The 19,293-nt window shown below is 56.1% G+C and overlaps 1 protein-coding gene across 1 annotated transcript in view; it reads right to left on the bottom strand.

The window, feature by feature from the left end:
- Window positions 1-522: 522 nt before the first annotated feature.
- The window catches only part of CDH23 (cadherin related 23), a 209,158-nt gene continuing 190,387 nt past the window's right edge, over window positions 523-19,293 (bottom strand). Inside the window, exons 40-69 of the mRNA XM_064716315.1 lie at window positions 17,943-18,123; window positions 16,960-17,093; window positions 16,540-16,749; window positions 15,756-15,863; window positions 15,279-15,381; window positions 14,320-14,445; window positions 14,029-14,232; window positions 13,349-13,807; window positions 12,449-12,565; window positions 11,602-11,826; window positions 11,349-11,518; window positions 10,249-10,386; window positions 9,974-10,093; window positions 9,379-9,556; window positions 8,537-8,748; window positions 7,408-7,602; window positions 7,024-7,134; window positions 6,688-6,817; window positions 6,273-6,536; window positions 5,990-6,151; window positions 5,226-5,482; window positions 4,887-4,984; window positions 4,681-4,801; window positions 4,446-4,525; window positions 4,107-4,147; window positions 3,772-3,832; window positions 2,831-2,960; window positions 2,633-2,755; window positions 2,358-2,471; window positions 523-1,148 (exon numbers count right to left, since the gene is read on the bottom strand). Coding sequence (XP_064572385.1) covers window positions 822-1,148; window positions 2,358-2,471; window positions 2,633-2,755; window positions 2,831-2,960; window positions 3,772-3,832; window positions 4,107-4,147; window positions 4,446-4,525; window positions 4,681-4,801; window positions 4,887-4,984; window positions 5,226-5,482; window positions 5,990-6,151; window positions 6,273-6,536; window positions 6,688-6,817; window positions 7,024-7,134; window positions 7,408-7,602; window positions 8,537-8,748; window positions 9,379-9,556; window positions 9,974-10,093; window positions 10,249-10,386; window positions 11,349-11,518; window positions 11,602-11,826; window positions 12,449-12,565; window positions 13,349-13,807; window positions 14,029-14,232; window positions 14,320-14,445; window positions 15,279-15,381; window positions 15,756-15,863; window positions 16,540-16,749; window positions 16,960-17,093; window positions 17,943-18,123 — 4,899 coding nt within the window. The 3' untranslated portion in view covers window positions 523-821. The remainder of the gene's footprint in view (window positions 1,149-2,357; window positions 2,472-2,632; window positions 2,756-2,830; window positions 2,961-3,771; window positions 3,833-4,106; window positions 4,148-4,445; window positions 4,526-4,680; window positions 4,802-4,886; window positions 4,985-5,225; window positions 5,483-5,989; window positions 6,152-6,272; window positions 6,537-6,687; window positions 6,818-7,023; window positions 7,135-7,407; window positions 7,603-8,536; window positions 8,749-9,378; window positions 9,557-9,973; window positions 10,094-10,248; window positions 10,387-11,348; window positions 11,519-11,601; window positions 11,827-12,448; window positions 12,566-13,348; window positions 13,808-14,028; window positions 14,233-14,319; window positions 14,446-15,278; window positions 15,382-15,755; window positions 15,864-16,539; window positions 16,750-16,959; window positions 17,094-17,942; window positions 18,124-19,293) is intronic.

Raw genomic sequence — 19,293 nt, 5'->3', positions numbered from 1 at the left:
CCAAAGGGGGTTTGGGCCTGATGGATGTGGGCAGGAAGGACGACAGACAGGTTACCCAAAGCCATAGACAGTGTATTTCTGAGTCCCGTAACAGACCGTGCCCGAAACTCTCCACAAGGTCACGACTGGAAACAAACCCCCGAACAAACAAACCCAAATGCAAGAGAGAAGGGGAAAGAAAAGGGCAACAAAAGACACGCACGAGCACTCGACATCCAGAAGCCCCAGTTAGCCTCTCTCTTTTTCGACATTGCAACAAGTTTTGGTAAAGCCAGCAAAATGGAGGAATGTCTTTGGGTTGGGGTTTTTTTTTTTCTTTTTAATTTTTTGGGTCTTTCCTTACTGGAAAGGTGATGTTAATGCCAAAAGGATTCGGTCTCTCCCCACGCTTCCCTGGCCCTCCCCATGCTCGTGGTCGAGATGTGACAGCTGCTTGCCCCCAGCCTGTGCCCGGGGATGCTGTGGCAGCACATCATCTGCATCCTCACTGCACCTTCCTCCCCCCTGTCCAGTCTGGACTCATCAGATTCATTTAGCTTTTCTTTTCCCTTTTTTTTTTTTTTAGAAAAAAAACTTTTTTTTTTTTTTTTAATAAGAAAAATAAAAAAAATTTAATGGTTTCATGGATAAATGACAGGTGAGTAAAAGCATTCCGGTCCTGAGAGCCCCCTGCCGGGGCCAAGCTCTCCAAGGAGCGATGTGCACCGGCCAGCCCGGACTCCTGCGGGGGGAGAGGGGGCCGAGCACCGCCCTGGCCCCCAGCGCGGCCCCCTGCTCTGGGCTTCACCCCCGGCTGGCCTGGAGGAGCAGAGCAGCGCTCGTCATAGCTCGGTGATCTCCAGAGGGCTCTCCATGATCACCTCCCGCATCTTGTGCAAGGGCGTGGACTTGGCCGACTCGGTGCGGGCGTTGTGGTCGCTGTAGCCCCCGCAGTCGGCGGTCAGAGTCTCCAGCGAGCGGCCCAGCACCTTCTGGTCGTCCTCGGGCAGGCTGTTGAGGTCGGAGGCGAGCAGGGTGCCCGTGCTGCCGTGCACGACGTGGATGCCGTCCGGACCCTTGAGCTCCACCGGCTGCTTGTGCCGGAAGCGCAGGCTGCCCTGGCTGGGGCTGCGCTCCTCCTCCTCGTCCTCCAGCTCCTTCTGGATCAGCTGCAAGAGGGCCGTGCGGGAGGGAGAATCACCAGGGCAGCTCCCGGCTTCCCAGAGGGAAGGGCGCTGCACTTGTGAAGCACCCTCAGAGCATGGTGATGGGGATCACCAGGAAGTGACCTCCAGATGGGTCTCTCCATCCCTGGGCAGATGCCCCCGCTCAGACACTGCTCCATCCCTGGGCAGATGCCCCAGCTCAGGCATTGCTCCATCCCTGGGCAGATGCCCCAGCTCAGGCACTGCTCCCACCCGGGAGATGGCCAGTTTGGCACTGGGTTGCATCTTGGGCTAGATGGCCAGCTGAAGGCTATGCTCCAAGGAATGGGCAGGATGGAGGGCAGAGGCTAGGCCTCCCACCCAGGCACTGCTCATCCTTGCAGATTTGCCCCAGCTCAGGCACTGCTCCATCCCTGGGCAGATGCCCCAGCTCAGGAATTGCTCCATCCCTGGGCAGATGCCCCAGCTCAGGCATTGCTCCATCCCTGGGCAGATGCCCCAGCTCAGGCACTGCTGCCCCCAGAGTGGCCAAGGAGTTTGGACCTGGGTTGGAATCTGGGGTTGTATGAAGGTGGAAGGACAGGAGGCAGACAGGGAAAGAAGATGAAGGAAGGCTGGATGAGGCTGAAGGGAAATAAGGGCATGGATAGAGGAGGGCAGAAGGGCTGAATGGCATCTCCCACCCCACTGCTGTCCTCTGCTCTCTTTGCCCCTTGTTTTGCACCCCCATGAAGGGTAGAAGGCCACAGGAGGAGTTTCTTCTCCCCAAATCAGCCCTTCTGCACCAACACTCTCCATCCCAGCATTTTTGCCTCAGAACCCTGTGTTTTTGAGGCAAAAACCAAAGAAGCAGAAGGAAGGGAAGATGATCCCCCACAGCTTTGGCCAGCCTTGGCAGAAATGGGAGCTGATGGATGCAGCCCAGTCTGCAAAGAGGGGCATCCTCTCCTGGGGTCAGAGCGACCGAGGGAGAAGGTGCCGTGTGCTGATCAGAGGAAACACAGGCAGCCACTGTGGGGAACCAGCATCCTGGAAAACCAGTGAAAAAACAGCAGTGGGAACCAGTGGAAAACCACTATCTGGCTTGTTTTGACCAAGCAGAGAGTGGGGGCAGCACTGGTGACAGCGACCAGAGCCTGCGGGGCCAGGAGGACACACTGCATCCCAGAGGGCACGGCAAGCCTGTCCCCAGAGCCACGCACACCCCTCTACCTCCGAGACCGAGGAGCGGTCCCCCTGGCTGGCGGTGGCCTTATGCACCATCCGCTGGGCAAAGAGCTTTTTCAGGCGCATGTAATCATCCAGCACCACCTTCAGGAGCGTGCCCTGGCCGGGGGGGAGAGACTGTGCGTTATCCAGGGCAGGCGGCTTGCTCAGAGGGAGCCTGGCCTCATCCCAGCGCGTTTTGGAGCGACACCACCCTGCAGCGCGGAGAACCTGGAAGGTGCAGAGAGGACTCCTGGGCGCAGGACGCCCTCAGCGCTCACCTTGATGGGTCCCTCCCGCATGATCTGGCCCAGCTTAGCGATGTTGTCGTACTCCTGGATGGCGGCGCGCAGGTAGCGGTCATCCTCGGGCTTGGCGGCCGAGGGCTCCCGGCCGAAGGTGCCCTGCGGGGACACGTGGTGGCTCAGCGGGGCGGCACCGAGGGGACAGAGGGGTCCCACAGCGGGGCCGTGTCTCACGTGGGTGCGCGCAGGGCTGTTCCACAGGTCCGTGATCTCGCTCAGGTTCTCCGGCAGGTCGTCCTCGTGCTCCGCCTGCGCCGCCAGCTCCATGTTCCTGCAGAAGGGGTCCAGCCACACCGGGTTGGCCCTGCGTTATCAACAGTAAAAGGTTTTAAAATCATAAAATTTGGGGAATGAGAAAGAAGCTAGACTTAGTGGGGCCCTGGGAAAATGTTAAAAATGGACTCTGAAAATGTTAGGCTTTGTGTTTGCCAGGTCATGTGAAATTGCGCCTGCGTAAGCAGTATGTGATAAATGATGTAATTGTTAGATGTGATGATTGTTTAGTAATTAAATATAATTATTGTTAATTGTAAGGAGAATCATGAGGAACTATGTTAGAAGTTTGAGGGGGACCACGAGGCACCCATGCTTGGATGAAATCTATGTATACAACAGGACAATATAAGTTTAATAATTAACATGAAAGTTATATAACGATAGAATATAAAAACATGTTCATCCCGCACCCATGTCGGGGTCAGATTTGGGTTGACACCCAGAGCTCTTCAATAAAAGCACCTGCACATAATCATTCTCGTGATTATGTGTTCCTGAACGCTAACATTATCCCTAACCCCGTCCCGAGCCTGATGCTGAGGCTGTACTGCCTCCTCCTGCTCTGTGCAGGTACGATTTGGCTGCTCTGGATCTAAATGTGTGTCAAACCCTGCCCTTTATCTCTGCTTACCCCAAACCTGTGCAGGATTGGCAGAGAAGGAGCCACAGAATAAATAATAATATTTTTTAGCTCAGAAAGCTCTCAGAGTGAGCGTGTGTCCCAGGATCAGTAATGCATCATGCAGGGCACAGCAGACACCATGTCTCCTCCTCCTGGCTCCGAAACACAGGCATGCCTCTCTTGGGAGCAGCCTCCAGCCCCAGGAGGTGGCACTCACCCATCAAAGGAGTACTTGTTGGTGTTTGGCATGTCCATGATGTCCATGAAGCCTCTGTTCCCTGCAACAGGCAGGGGTGAGAGTTACAGGGCAGCACATTGGTGGCCTTAGCAGCAAACCACTTCTTTGTCAGGGAGGGATAAAGAGGAACCAAAAAGGCAGTGAGAAACATGGTGGGGTGTGGCAAGTAAAACAGAGCTTGATGCTGAGAAAAGCCTCCCAGCATCACACCTGGCTGGGCAGGATCACCTCTGATACACACCCCATGATGTCCCCCACGTGTCCCTGTGACACCCCACTCTGCCATGCACTGGGACACCCCAAACACTGCTCACCAGTGGAGCCAGCCACGATGGCTTTCAGTTTCCTTTTGTGCCTGCAAAAGAAACACAGCCAGTTGGGGTAGAAAGTAAGGAAGATGCTGGAAAGGAGAAGGACACACAGATTTGCAATGACCCTTCATACAGGGTGTGCAATCAATAATAAATATTAAATAAGGCAGGGGAGCTTTGAGGTGAGATGTAGTAATACCATCAGTATTAAACCCATGCATTTTGGAGGAAGCTGATGCCCTCCTTTGCTTGCTGGCATTTCCAGGCCCAGGAGAAGCCACGCTGGTCCCCCTGGTCTAAGGGGACATGGCAGGGGCTGGGCAGAGCCCAGGGGTCACTCACACTGTCCGGTAGTACCAGTTCATGAGGATGAAGAGCATGGCAGCCAGGAAGAGCAGGACAGCCAGCACGATGATTGCCATCTAGGAGAGACAGAGGCGTGGGGGGAACCTCCAGGGGCCACGTGCCCCAAGTTATCCGGGTGGAACATCTCTCCAGCACTGAGCAGTCGCCGTGGGAAGGGACACCTCCCCCAGAGGGCTGTGAGCAGCTCCCCCAAGCCCAGCTGGACCCTCACCTGCAGAGCCGAGAGGTCGTCGGGTGCTCGGGCAGTGATGGCAGGCTGCACGTCCAGCACGTTGTAGTTCCTGAAGAGATTCCTCAGCTGCTCCTTGTTCTCGTCTATCATCTGAATGACCCTGGGAAGAGAAGGGTTGCTTGGGCACCCTGACATGACACAGGGTGCCCGGGGAGCCAGGCTGGGCGGGGGGACGGGGGATGTACCGCTCCACGTCCAGGATGCGGTTGGTCTCCCTGTTCACCACGTGGATCAGCAGCTCCGTCTGGGCAAAGTTCACCCGGCCCTTCTTGTCAACGTGGAACTGGGGAGAGACAGCAAGGTCTGCAGGGTGGGACAGGAGTCTCCTCCTGAGCATCCTCGAGGTGTGCTCGCATGCCAGGAGACCCTCAAGCATCATCTGGACCCACACCCCAACTTGGGGTCTATCCGTCACCTTCAGAGCCCAGGGGCGTCTGTGGTTATCCAGGCAGGACTGGAGACCTCCCAAACAGCCTGTGGAAGATCATCTATCCCCTAAAACAAGCTCCAAGGTGGATGGTTACCTGCACATCATCCGTGTTGACGATGGCACCGGTGATGTTGGAGAGCAGGCTGATGAACTCCTCCTCAAACTGCCTGACCCTGTCAGGGATCTCGTTGATGATGATCTTGACCCGCTGGTCATCCCGCAGGATGTAAATCCCCACGATGGCCGTGTCGTTGTGGCCCACCAGGTCAGAGGCCATAATGTCCACCACAAAGTAGCCGGGGTTGTAGGCAGTGAAGAGGTCGAAGGTTCGCAGGATGCCATCAAGGGTTCCTGTGGAATGGACAGTGACAAGCCCAGAATTGTCACAGACATCTTTTATGGAAATCCCTTTCCTTAGGATTTTTCCTCCTGAGAAGATGGGAGGCCTCAGGAACAAAATGTAAACAATGGTTATCTGCTGCTGTGGAGTGCAACAGGTGCATCTGTGATTGGTCTCATGTGGTTGTTTCTAATTAATGGCCAATCACAGTCAGCTGGCTCAGACTCTCTGTCTGAGACACAAGCTTTTTTTATCATTCTTTCTTTTTCTATTCTTAGCTAGCCTTCTGATGATATCCTTTCTTCTATTATTTTAGTATAGTTTTAATATTATATATGTCATAAAATAATGAATCAAGCCTTCTGAAACATGGAGTCAGATCCTCATCTCTTCCCTCATCCTCAGACTCCTGTGAACACGGTCACATGGGATCAGTGACCCCAGCTACAGGGACACCTTTGGCCACAGAGATGTCTCTGCCCAAGGCCCCACGCTCCTGCAGCAGGCTGGGCACCCACCAATGCTGAAGATGTTGGCCACCTCCTCAGAGTCATTGGAGTGCTGCTTGATGTAGCGGATGCCCAGGATGTGGTACAGGACCAGGCTGTTGTTGCCCACGTCGGCGTCCACTGCGAGCACTCGGATCAGCTCCGACCCCACCTTGGCATCGGTGGCAACCCCTTTGAGGGAGAGATGGGAAAGGGACCTGGGGCCAGGCTGGCTCTCACTGCCCTTTACCCTGCTGGATTTTCCTGGATTATCTCTGGCTCCAGGTGCCCCCCAGCCCCTGGCACCTCTTACCCGCCGTGTACTCCGACTTGGTGAACTGGGGGGCCTGGTCATTGATGTCGTCCAGGAAGATCCGCACCTCCTGCAGGGTCAGGTCCTCGCTCAGGTCCCAGAACTGGGCTCTGGCTGCCTGCTGGCCCCGGGGAGGAGCCCAGTTCTTCTGGCTGGATGCTTTGACGATGATGGAGTGGTACGGCTCCTTCTCCCGGTCCAGGTCCCGCAGGACCTTCAGCTTCCCCTCCCGGCTTAGCTGGAAGTTGCTCTCCTCGTTCCCAGCTGGGTGCAGAAAGGCATCCCCAGTCAGTCCTCTTCCAAAATGCCACCTCGCCCGTCGAGCAGGGCAGAGGGGCAGCAAGGAGAGGATGGAAATGCTGGGTGAGTGAGGGGAGTGTGGGGAGGGACACAGAGCTGCCATCTCCACGCCCACCTGCTATGAAGTAGTAGACGATGGCGTTGGAGCCCTCATCCGCATCCACCGCACCGGTGACATTCCCCACCACGGTGCCTGGCGGTGAGTGCTCGGGGACAGAGAGTGCCTGGTACTGGGGACTGTCCCTCTGCCAGAGACCCCAGGGAAAGGAACGTCATCAGCACTTAAATAAAATGTTGGGGTTGCTTTAAACCAAAGCAGATAAATCCCACCGGTGCTCCCCACCATGGTGACGCCCAGGTGTGCACGCTCCATCACACGTGCTCACTGGCATCCCCACCCCTGCATCCCCTGCATCCCCTGCATCCCACCCCCTTCCTGCTGGTGCCTTACAGGTGGCCTGAGGAAGATGGGTTCATTGTCATCGATGTCATCGAGCTCTACCTGCAGGGGCTGCATGGTCTCGTAGGGTGGCTGGCCCTGGTCGGAGGCCACGATGATCAGCTGGGGAGAGAGGCAAAAGGGCTGTCCTGGGCAAAACCAGGCTGGGAGACATCACTGAGGCAGGGACAGGGAGAGGACAGCTGGATGCTGGAGACTTTTGGGGTGATTTAACAGGGAATTGGGTGCTGGCCCACCAGGATGCAACGCCCCTAAGACACTTGATAACCACCCAGTTCCTGCTAAGGTGTGACACCTCCACAACCATGTCATCATGATGCCATCCCCACCACATCCCGTGCATCCCACCATCCCCACAGGGCCTGGCTGGCTCACGTTGTACACTGCCTGCTGCTCCCTGTCCAGCCGCATGGCCGTCTGGATCAGCCCGCTGACCGAGTCGATGGTGAAATACTCCCAGTCCTTGTTCCCTGCCCCTGTCTTCAGCAGGCTGTAGAGCACCACTCCGTTGAGACCCTCGTCTTTGTCCGTGGCATACACCTCGTAGACGTTGGATCGCAGGGGGATCTCCTGCTTGCACACACACAGCCTGTCACCATGGCATTTTCTGGAAAACCCTCTTTGCCCAGGATTTTCTCCTGGGAAGCTGAGGGGCCTCAGAAAAGAATGAAAACATAACTATCTGATTGCTTGGGAATGTGGAGATCGTTTACTAACAGGTGCATCTTTGATTGGTTCCATGTGAATTGTTCTTAATTAATGAGCAATCGCCATCAGCTGTGTCAGACTCTGAGGAGTCAGTCACGAGCTTTCACTATCATTCTTGTTTAGCCTTCTGATGTATCCTTTCTCTTTCTTTAGTATAGTTATAGTATAGCATTGTTTTAATATAATATAATAACATAAAATAATAAATCAGCCTTCTGGGAACATGGAGTCAAATTCTTATCTCTCACCTCGTCCTGGGGACCTCACAACACCACAACAGCCCTTCAGCCTTGGCGCTGCATGCAAACCCCCTGCTCCCCCTGCCCCTCCAGGCCCCCTTGGTCCAAAATCCCTTGGTTTGGAGGTCAGCAAGCTCCCACCGCCCGAAATCCAACAGGGGGATGGCAACACAGAGCCATGATCCCCTCTGGGCTGGTGGCTGGGGACGGGCAGAGACATGCACTGGGGACTGGCTGAGTCAAGCCTGGCTTCCCAGAAAGCAGAAGCATCTCCAGTGTCAGCATTTCCAGCCCATGTTTATAAACACGGTCTGCACGCACTGGCTGTTTACTAATTCCCAGTGCTGTGGGGTTTCTGTTCCCCAAATCTGCCCCATCACCCTGCTCACACGTTTTGGAACATCCACCCCCATGACCCAAATCCTCTTGCCACACCCTAAATCAAGGTCTGGTTGCATCCCCAGCTGAGATGGAGTTTGGATTTTGCTGTTACAGGCAGAAGTGCCCCTGAACTCACTCCCAACATGCCCCGACCTGGTCTCTCCCCAGGGATTCACCTCCTTGATGTGCAGGATGGTGCCGTTGGGCGGGCGCACGAAGACGGGGCGGTTGTCGTTGATGTCGATGACCTCGATGTGCAGCATGGTGGTGCCCCAGAGAGGGGGATGCCCCTTGTCCGTGGCCACCACAGTCAGGTTGAACCTCTCGTAGGACTTCAGGCGCCGCCGGGATGTGACCAGCCCGGAGTCTTTATTGATCTTGAAAGCCTCTGGGGACAGAGAAAAGCCCCACACTTCTGGCTCAGGATGCTTTGCACCAGATAAATTATGGCTAGAAATGGGTATAACCAGCTGAAATGCACCCCCACAGCAGGCCAGGGGTGTGGGTGGTCTCAGGGCTTTCAGAGCACGCCAGCCCATTGCCACATCCTTGTCTCTGGGACCTACTCCCTGGTCAGCCCTGTCTGTGCTTCACTCCTGCCCAGGCTGGCACAGTGGAGCTTTTGGCTGATTTCTGTAATTTCTCAGTGTGCAGATACCCTGGATTTCAGGCACTATCACTATCCACCCACACCTCTTTGCCCTTCAAATCCTTCATCTGAAGCAGGCAGTGAGTCTGCTCCAAGACACACTGGGTGTAACAGAAAGTCCTGCTGGGGTGAGGAAGACAAGAGCATAAGCCAAGGCTGGCTGTAGGATGAAGGCAGGCAAAGCCCTAACATCCCACACCATGAGATGAGGAACTGAAAACTGCAGAGAAATAAAGAAAGCTCCATGCTTTCAGTATCGCTCCCAGGAGTCCAAAGCAGCCACAGGAGATGGGGTGTGGGCTTGGTGCCCATGACTCTTTCCTCCTCCTAACCCTCCTCCCCGGGAACAGCCCCTGCCCCAGCACCCACCTGCTCCAGGACCCTCGATGCTGTAGGTCACCACGCCGTTGTCCCCCTCGTCCAGGTCGGTGGCACTCATGGTGATCACTGATGTCCCCGCTGGCTCGTTCTCGTACACGCTGGTGCTGAACTGGCTCTTGCTGAACTGGGGCCTGACGTCGTTGATGTCCAGCACTGTGATCAGCACCTTTGGCAAAGCACAGCCAGCTGGTGTGAGGCTGGGGAAGGCTGGGCAGCCCCTGGGGCTGTACCCCTGCTGTGACCTGCAGCTCTGCTGCTGCAGAGAGGTGCCCTTCCTGCTATTTGTTCAACTCCACCAGCTGAATTCCTGCCTCCAACAATGGGGGCCGCCGTGGCTGGGGCAGCCATTCATGCCACAGCACTGCAGACAATAGTGTCACCCTCCCCTGCCCCTCCTGCCGACGTGCTGTCCCCACAGCACAAAGTGCCCTGCACCATCCACCCCACGGCTCCTGGCGTCACCCGCTCTTCCTTCTGCCTAATTCCCCCCCAGTCCAGCCCCTGGGAGGAAAGGTGGGGCTTTAACACCTTCTTGCTGGTGGCCAGCACCCAAGGGGTGACAGGAGGAGGAGGAGAGCCCTACCTGCACAGAGTTCTCCCGGCGGTTGCTGGAGACATCCCCAGGGTTGTCCCTGGCCACGGCTGTCAGTGTGTAGTGATCCTTCTTTTCCCTGTCCAGGGCTGACAGGATGTAGATGTCACCCTGCAGCACACAGAGACCTTCAGGTGGACCTCGTCTGGCAGAGCTGGTACTCAAGAAGGGGCACAAGGTGAGGTGTGGGAGCAAGGCACAAGCTGGGACCATTTCAGCCTCCCCTCGCTTTCCCTGCTCTGTTCCAGCCTCAGTTGGCTCCTTACCGTGTTGGGATTTATCCCAAACTTGCCCTCTCCATCGCTCAGGCTGTACTGGATGAGAGCAAACTGCCCGGAATCCGCATCGGTGGCCGTGACGCTCAGGATGACCGTACCCAAGGGCACATCCTCAAACACAGCTTTCTGCAACAGAGGCAGCAGGCAGGACTGGCTCACTCCTGCTGTCTCAGCAGGCAGTAACCGAGGGCACAGCTGGCACAGCTGGCACCCAGCACTGGTGCTCCAGATTGCAATGCAAGATGTTTTCCATTACCATCTGTATGGCAGATTACCTTTGTCAAGTAGGCAGCTTGCCTTATCTCTCTCTTTGAGGGACCACATTCACTCCTCCCTCGGAAGGGGACATTGCTGATAACAGACTACTGAATGTCACTGCATGGCTGATAAGAACTATAACATCCCATTGGGAGATGGGAGCCCAGGGGGAGGAGCCAAGCATTGCTACCCAGATATAATCCAGAGGTTTTGAGACACCAGCATGGCTTTCTCCATGGGATTCCCCAGAGGAACAGCAGCTGCCTCTCCTTCCACTGGATCTTCAGAGGAAGAATACATCCTTCTCTACAGATCCCCCTGCTCCAACAGAACCACCCCTGACACTGCAGGAGGGCTGCAGCCATATTTCCAACGGGACTGCCACCAACACCCTGACCCACAGGGTGTCAGGTTGGGTTCTGACTCTGTCAGTGTTGTTCTAGTGTACTGCATTGTTTATTTTATCCTTTTATTTTTTTTCCTTCCCTATTGAAGAACTGTTATTTCCTGCTCCCATATTTTTTGCCTGAGAGCCCCTTAATTTAAAATTCATAGCAATTTGGAGGGGTGGGGAGGGTTTACATTCTCCATTTCAGGGGAGGCTCCTGCCTTCCTTAGCACACTCCTGTCCTTCCAAACCAAGACAACTGGGCACAGCCAGACTCCCAGCAAGGTGTTGGCACAAAGCACAAAGCGCGTGCCAGCGCTGGCCATTTTCTCCAAAGGGCTCAAGCACAGGCAGAGGGAAGAGAAGGTGTCCCTGGAGAACCCCCAGCTCTGTGCCTGTCCTCACCAGCCCAACACACCCACAGTTTGACAGGGGTGCTCACCTGGTAGGAGGGTTGGCTGAAAACAGGGTTGTTGTCATTGATGTCCACGATCTGCAGGTACACGGGGATCTCAGCGGATCTGCGGGGAGTGCCGTTGTCGGAGGCGCGGACGGTGAAGTTCAGCCACTGCACCTCCTCATAGTCCACTGTTCTGTTGGCCACAACCTTCCCTAGAGGATGGCAGACCCTGGAATGAGAAACCTGACCCAGGTCACCAACCAGCCCTAGAGTCCCACCTCCCCAGGCCACCAACCTGCTGAAGGGTCTTCCAGACAGGCGTAACCTTCTGGAGAGAGGTTCAGCAGCTCGTAGGTGATCTGCCCATTGGCACCTTTGTCTGGGTCCACTGCTGAGATGGAGATGAGTGTGGTGCCCTGTGTGGCTCCCTCCAGGATCCGCTCAGTGAAGTAGGTGACCCCGAAGGGACGGAAGCGGGGTGTGTTGTCATTGACGTCCAAGACGTTGACTGTCAGCTTGGCTGTGGCCATGGTGGAAGACCACAGGGGGAGAGAAGAGGAGAACAAATGAGAAAGAGAAGTAAAGGAAGACTGAGAGGGAGGAAGGCTGTAAAGGCACAAATGTGAAAGTCCAGGAGAGCCAGCAGGTGCTGGTTCATCAATAAAAAAAATTAGTATGCCCCAAAGCCACTATGCCCTGAGCATGCTATGGGTGCTCCTATGCTGCAGTGGGACACCTGATCCTGAGCTTTGTGTCTTCTCACATGAGCCTGAATTTACCCACAGTGGGATGGCAAGATACCATAAGAATGGTAATGAAGAGATTAATGTCTCCCATGGTAAGGTTATGGGCACACAGTCCTTTCCTCCCATGGTAAGATTATGGGCACACCATCCTTTCCTCCCATGGTAAGGTTATGGGCACAAAGTCCTTCCCACACCCACTGCAGCCCTGGGATGTCTGGGACATTCTCTAAAGGAGTCCTCAGGGGAGAACCTGAACCTGACGGGAGCTTGTCCAGGACTGGTCCCACTGGAAATGCTGCTGGTCAGGATGGAGAGGAAGGTGGGAGAGCTGCTGGTTATCCAGAAGCTTCACTGGTGCCTGGGAAGGGCTGTGCCAGTCCCTGTGCCCACCCTTACCGTTGGGCACGCTGACCGAGCGGTCGATGACTTCGCTGGCGTTGTCATGGACAGAGATGGTGACCTCGTAGGTGGCCACTAGTTCACGGTTGAGGGGAGTTTTGATCTTCACAGCTCCTGGGAACCCCGAAAAGATGGATGTCACAGGCTGTGCCTGTCCCCACACCTGGGCAGGGGAGTGAGTACCAGCCCACTGCTGCATCCTGTACCATGCTTGTTCTCCTGCCCCTCCAAAGGGTGAATGAGGAAAACACTCGAGAGCTACAGGAAGAGACAATTGCTCCCCCATTGCTCTCCCTGTCCTTCCTACCTGCCTGCTCCACACGGCCTCAGGTGGTTCTGGTTGCACATCTAAAAGTGGTTTGGGAGCAGCTGTTGCTGCTCCCCTGCACAACCCCATCCACCTGAGCTCAGCATCTTTAACAACTTTGTCCTGTATCTTTTCCAACAAGGTCATTTTTCTGTCTGGATCAACTTTGTGCTTCCAAAAGAGATGTGAGGAGCTCCTGGCCCTCCTTCCCCAAAGGAGCCCACCACCTGCCCTGGAGTGCCCCTTGCTTCCCCAGGGAGGGGGCTTGGGTGCAGTCTGCCAAGGCTGAGCAGCCCCCGGCCCGCAACGGAGGCCAACTCTGCCAGTGGAGATGGGTGAGATGGAGGAGGCCATGGTGGCACGGAGACAGGAATGAGCACGGACACAGAGACAAAACTGAGAGCAGGAAAAGAAAGCAAAGTTAAGTCAGTTAGACAGGAAAGAGAAGGGTGAGACAGCGGGGAGAGAGGAGAGGAGCACCACCGCCCCGTACCTCGGACACCTACCTCCAGGCAGAGAAGAAGAAGAAGCAGAAGCAGAAACGAGGAGAGGGGTCCACACTGCCCACTCCTCCCTTCCCGCTCTCCTACCTGTCCTGAAATCCACCGTGAAGGCTCCCTGCTGGTCGGGCACCAGCGCGTCCGTGTCGTCGCGGGCCACGATGCCCAGCAGGTAGTACTCCAGGCGGGGGTGCAGGTCCCTGTCGATGGCCGTCACCTCGGCCACCACGGTGCCCGGCGGAGCAGACTCGGGGATGCTGACGCTCTGGATGGGGTTGATGAACTCGGGCCGGCAGTCGTTGACGTCGTCAATGAGGATGCTGACGGTGGCCGTGCCTGACAGTGCCGGCGTGCCCTGGTCCACGGCCACCACCACCAGGCGGTAGGCGTCGCGCTCCTCGCGGTCGATGGTGATGTTGGCCACGCGGATCACCCCCGTGCTGGCATCGATCAGGAACCTGTCCTGGCCACCACCCTCAATGCGGTAGTCCAGCTGTTGGTTGAGGCCACTGTCAGCGTCCGTGGCTGTCACCTGGAGGACGGAGAAGCCTGGAAAGGTGGGACACAGCCCTCTCAAGAGAGGGTTGGAGGGCAGCAGCAACCAGCCCTTGGTCCCAAGGCAAATACCATCAAGTGACATAGGCAGCCTCAATTCCCAGATTTTCCCTTTGACCCCATCCTGGCCAACTGTGTCATTGGGAGCAGGATTTTCACAGTCCCAAGGGGACACCCGGGTCACCCTGTTTCCCACCCTGACATCCAGTCCTGACCTGGAGGGCTGTTCTCCAACAGCCGCACTGTGATGGATGCTGGCTGGAAGACAGGGCGGTTGTCATTGTCATCCAGGACGGTCACTGCCAGGCTGGCTGTGCTGTTCAGCCCCCCCACATCACGAGCCATCAGTGTGAATTCCAGGTGAGGGTCCAGCAAAGCCTCTCTGTCGATCACACCACCAGGCTTCACTGAAACCACACCTGGAGAAAAAGGGGAAAAGCCTGGTGGCAGACCACATGGGGACCTGGTGGCCCTGGGCTGGGGACAGACCAGCTGAGCTGCCCCACCTGTCCTGTTGTTGATAACAAAGAGGTCCGGGGATGCCTTCAGGAGCTCGTAGGTCACCACGGCATTGCTGCCCTGGTCAGCATCCAGAGCTAGGATGGGGCCATTGAGCATTGTGACAGGAGTCCCTGGACGAGATGACAAAAGCATTAGGGAGGGTGGCAGTCCCCTGGAGGGCCCCCCTGTCCCCCTCCCACCCCAGTGACACATGAGGGACAGCAATGAATGGATGGAGGAGGTGGCAGAGCCGGGCCTCAAGGGGTGTGAGGCACTGGGTGAGGCACTGGGGGGTGGCTGCTGCAGCCTTGCAGACCGACTCGTGAGGCCCAGGAGAGGTGGTGGGACATCCAGCTAAAAGCAAACAGACAGACACATCCATCAGAGGGGTGGCAGCAGCGCCCTGCCACCCAGGGTGTCACCTGGAGGCACCCAAACCCTTTGCTTGAGATGTTGCTCAAGGGTGGGACAGGATACCTGAAGTCTTGGAGCGGGGAGCAATTTAAATGGCAGGAAGGCAACACAAAATAGTAAGAAAAGTGTTTCTAGCTCTTTGTCTGGGAAATGTCCATCTGGACAGGCTGGACTCTTTTAAAATCTCTAACCCTTGGAGCAAGGCAGTTCCAGCTGATGGAGAGATGGCAGCCCATCCTCTTCAGAGCATTGGGCAGATGGGTGCCCTCAAGGCTGCCCCATGGCTCTGCTCATCCCATGGGCACCTGCTGCAGCTGAGCAAATCCCAAATAGTGCCCATTTTGTGCCAGGAAGGGTTTCCACATGCAGCATGAACCAAAGCTGTGGTCTCCTCAAGGCTCATCAAGGCTCAAGCTCCTCAAACTCAGCATCCCTGTCCCAGTGAGCTGCCCTGCCCAATGTCCTTTCTCCTCCACCACGGCAGGGAGACATCTCCCCTCATCCAGCCCAGAAGGGAGTCTCCAAGAGTAGGGAGTGAAGAGAGACCTACCAGGGGGTGAGTTCTCCATCACCTCAGCCTGGTAGGAGCTCTGGGTGAAAAGAGGCCGGTTGTCATTCTCATCCGCTATGGAAATGACCAGCAGGTCGAAATCCTAAAGGAAAATTGGGACAAGAGGGCGATGACCATAGTGTCCTTTTCTTGAGCCCACCTTCCCCCTCTGGGGCAGTCAAAGGATGCTCCACTATCATTGTGGCTGTCCAACTCTCCAGCCCAACACTGGGCTGGAGAGTCCCACCTTCCATGACATCTGCTGTTGCATGGAGTCAACAAATGACTTTGGACTCGCCCTAGATCCTACTGCTCCTGTTCCCTGCTGGGAATGGGGCTGTAGCCCCCTCCCTGTGATCCCCAGACGCTTTCTGGGGATGGGGCTGCTATCAGAAACACCGTGGGTACAGGCAGTGCTTGGTTTTGGCCATTTTCCCCCCCTGCCCCGCTGGAGGCCCCGGCAGCGTCCGTAATTACCCGCCTGGCATTGCGGATGTTCTCGGGGTTGTCCTTCACCGTCACCGTCAGCCTGTACTCGGCCACCCGCTCCCTGTCCAGCGGGCGGTTCACGTACACAACGCCACTCTGCCGGGGAAAACGGGGGAGAAAACACCACAAAATGTCCCTTTAGTGGGGAAAACAAGGGACAAAGCACCACAATGCCACTCTGCCGGGAAAAACAAGGGAGAAAACACAACAATGTCACTCTAACAAGGGAGAAAACACCACAATGTCATTCTGCCAGGAAAGCAAGGGAGAAAACACCACAATGCCACTCTGACAAGGGAGAAAACACCACAATGTCACTTTAGTGGGGAAAACACCACAATGCCACTCTACCGGGAAAAACAAGGGACAAAACACCACAATGCCATTCTACTGGGGAAAAACAAGGGAGAAAACACCACAATGCCATTCTAACAAGGGAGAAAACACCATAATGCCACTCTGCCAGGGAAAACAAGGGAGGAAACCCAACAATACCACTCTGCAGGGGAAAACGATGGAGAAAACACCACAATGCCACTCTAACAAGGGAGAAAACACCACAATGCCACTCTAACAAGGGAGAAAACACCAATGGGATGCAAGGAATGCTTCCCCTAGGGCATTTCCTGCCAGAACAAGGATGCCAGACTGCACAACTGGGTTCCCACCCCCATTACCCCAGCATCCCAGCCCCCTTATCCCAGCATCCCACCCACTTATCCCAGCACCCCACCCCACCATCCCAGCATCCCACCCCACTCCCGGGCCATACGGTGCTGTTGATGTAGAAGGCATTCTCCGTGTTCCCTGCTGTTATGTCGAAGGTCAGCAGCGCGTTGGGGCCCTGGTCGGCGTCGTGGGCGAGCACGCGGGTGACGAAGCTGGAGACGGCGGCGCTCTCGCTCAGCGTGAGGTTCATGGGCAGGTTCAGCAGCACGGGGTCGTTGTCGTTGATGTCCAGCACACGGACACCCACCACCATCTGCCAGGGAGAGAAGCAGGGCAGGCATGTGGCACGCGTTTCCAGGCCTCCCATCCTTTCCTTGCACTCCCCGGGCAAGAGGCCCAGGATGGAAAGGCCTAGGGACATGGAGAAGGAGGTGGAGAAGAGGAGAATGAAGCCAGAGACCAAAAGGGAAGGAACTAAGCATGGGGAGAGCTCAGAGCCCCCCGTGCCAGCCTGGGGACTCACGGTGGAGCTGAGGGGAGGCACGCCCCGGTCGCGGGCGGCAATGGTGAGGTTGTAGAAGGGGATGTTCTCGCGGTCCAGCTCGGCGTCCTTCCGCACCCGCAGCTCTCCTTCCACCGGCGAGATGACAAATTCCCCTGCCGGAGACAGCGGGGCCCTGGCTCCCACCATGCTTTGGCTCCCCAAGGAGGGGCTTGTTTGGGAGCTGGGGCACCGTGGCAGGTTTGGGGACAAGCCCATGCCCCTTTATTGCAGGTACAGGAGGATTGACAGCTGGGGACTCTGATGGGTGCACCCCCAGGTAGCAGCAGGAGAAGGGGTTGGGGTGAATGGTCAAACAAGAGGTGCCTGTCCCTGTTTTCTGGGCCTTTCTGAAGGTGCCAACAGCCCCTCTGTGCCCTGGGATAGCCAGAGCAGGGTGGGCTACACAGAACTGACCCTCCATGAGCCAAAGGGCCTTGTCCTGCTTGTTATGGAAAAGCTTTGCAGTGGGCTCAGCTGGGAGATGGGACTGGGCTCTGCCTTCCAGATTCTCTGGACCAGTCACCACTCCCTTCACCGAGGGACATCCAGATGTCTCCATGTTTAGGGATGCCCCCAGCACCCCTGCCATCTGCACCGTGGTGCTGGTGGAGCTGTGAGTGCTGGAGAGCAACTTGGTCCCCCAACACCCTGCAAATCCCACAGGGACTCGGGGACAAGGCTCAGTTTCTCTTTCTGCACTTTTTTTTTTCCTTTTTCACTTCTTTTTGCCTTTATTGCTCAGCAGTTTCTCCCCCTTCCCTCCACCAGCCCCAGGCACCCCCTGCCCGGGCACGAACAGGTTAAGTTTCCTGTTGCTCAAACAGGATTTCCTGGTGTCGACAGGCCGAGCTGGGAGGGAGGATGGCGTTTCTGAAGCGCTTCCTCCCCGCGCTCCTGCGAGCCAGGCTCCTCCACGGGGCAGCCAGGGGGACAGGGGACACCCCGTGCGTGTCCCCACTCACCCAGGGGGTCCCCGGCGATGATGCTGTATTCCACTTGTCCGCTGGGCCCCGAGTCGCCGTCGTGGGCCAGGAAAGTCCAGACACGAGGGCCGGGCTGGCCCTCGGTGACATCGAAGGGCCCCTCGTAGGGCCGCGGGAAGGTGGGACAGTTGTCGTTGATGTCATTGAGGTTCACCAGCACCTGCGGCCACGGCGAGAGGCAGGAGGGTTGTGAGAGGAGAGGGTGGAGGGGAAGGGAAGAGCACCCTGCTGGCCACGAGCATGGGAAGCTGTGGAAGGCACAACACCTCCTGTATTTCTGGTTTTCTGGGCTCACCAGACATCCATCTCACCGCCCAGAGATTCAAACTCGGTTGCTCCTGATCGTGCCCGCCCTACACGCACACTGCAGGACTCCAACTGCCAAACCTCTGGGCCACACACCATGGGGGAACTCAACCCAAAAGCACAATGTCCCCCACATCCACGTCCAAGCAGGACAAAACCACAGAGATGAGTCTGGAGACACGCAATCTCTGCAGCCAGCTGGCTCACTCCTCTGCCTCCAACAAACACTTAATTCCTAATGCTGGGCAAACTTTAAAAAATTGACAGGTTGCATCCTTGTCCCAACAAAGCCACCACTGGTGGTACAGGTGGTTATGAGAAAGACACTGGAAATGAGGAGTTTTCTGAGCTTCTGGTTGAAGAACAGTGAAACCCACCAGATGGGCATTTGTTGCTGATTAAATCTAATCTTTACAGAGAGTACATCCAAGATTCTTCCCTGTTTCCTAGCAGTGGAGAAAACAAACACTGTCATGCCTTATCAGGGTCCCATCACTTGGGATCTCAAATAATCCCTAAACCTCCTCCTAAAAGCTGTGTTTTCTTACACTGCTGGCACAAACTCTTGGAGCAGTGGAGGGAGGGTGTTTCCATCCTTCCTGGCTTCGGTGCTTGTTGCTGAAGGGGTTTCCAAGTTCGTGTCTCTGCTTGAGCCAAGCGCAGGGGAAGATCTGCCCTCGCCTGCAGTGCATGGCAGCTTTGCCTTCGCTGCCTGCAGTTAAACCCTGGCTCTGTCCTGGGCCAGGAAGCCATCCCCAGCACCATCAGATGCCCAAATCTGAAGGCTTTCCCTTCGTCCAAGCATGGACTCCCACTGCCAGGCTTGTGTGGACAGATTTTATCCATAGAAATTTCCCACACCGGTACCTCCCCTTTAGTTTTTCTTTTTTTTTCCCTTCACACACAAGAATTTATCTCCTCTTGGGGGATTACAAAACCTGTGGCTCAATATCAGGGTGAGGTACAACGGTCCATGGCAATCAAGACAGAAGGTTTAGCCCATCCCTGCCACCTGCTGACCACC

The sequence above is a fragment of the Zonotrichia leucophrys genome, chromosome 6 (assembly GCF_028769735.1).
Source record: "Zonotrichia leucophrys gambelii isolate GWCS_2022_RI chromosome 6, RI_Zleu_2.0, whole genome shotgun sequence".
Taxonomy (NCBI): Eukaryota; Metazoa; Chordata; class Aves; order Passeriformes; family Passerellidae; genus Zonotrichia; species Zonotrichia leucophrys.
The sequence above is the reverse complement of the archived record's forward strand: the minus strand, read 5'-3'. Positions and strand labels throughout refer to the sequence as shown.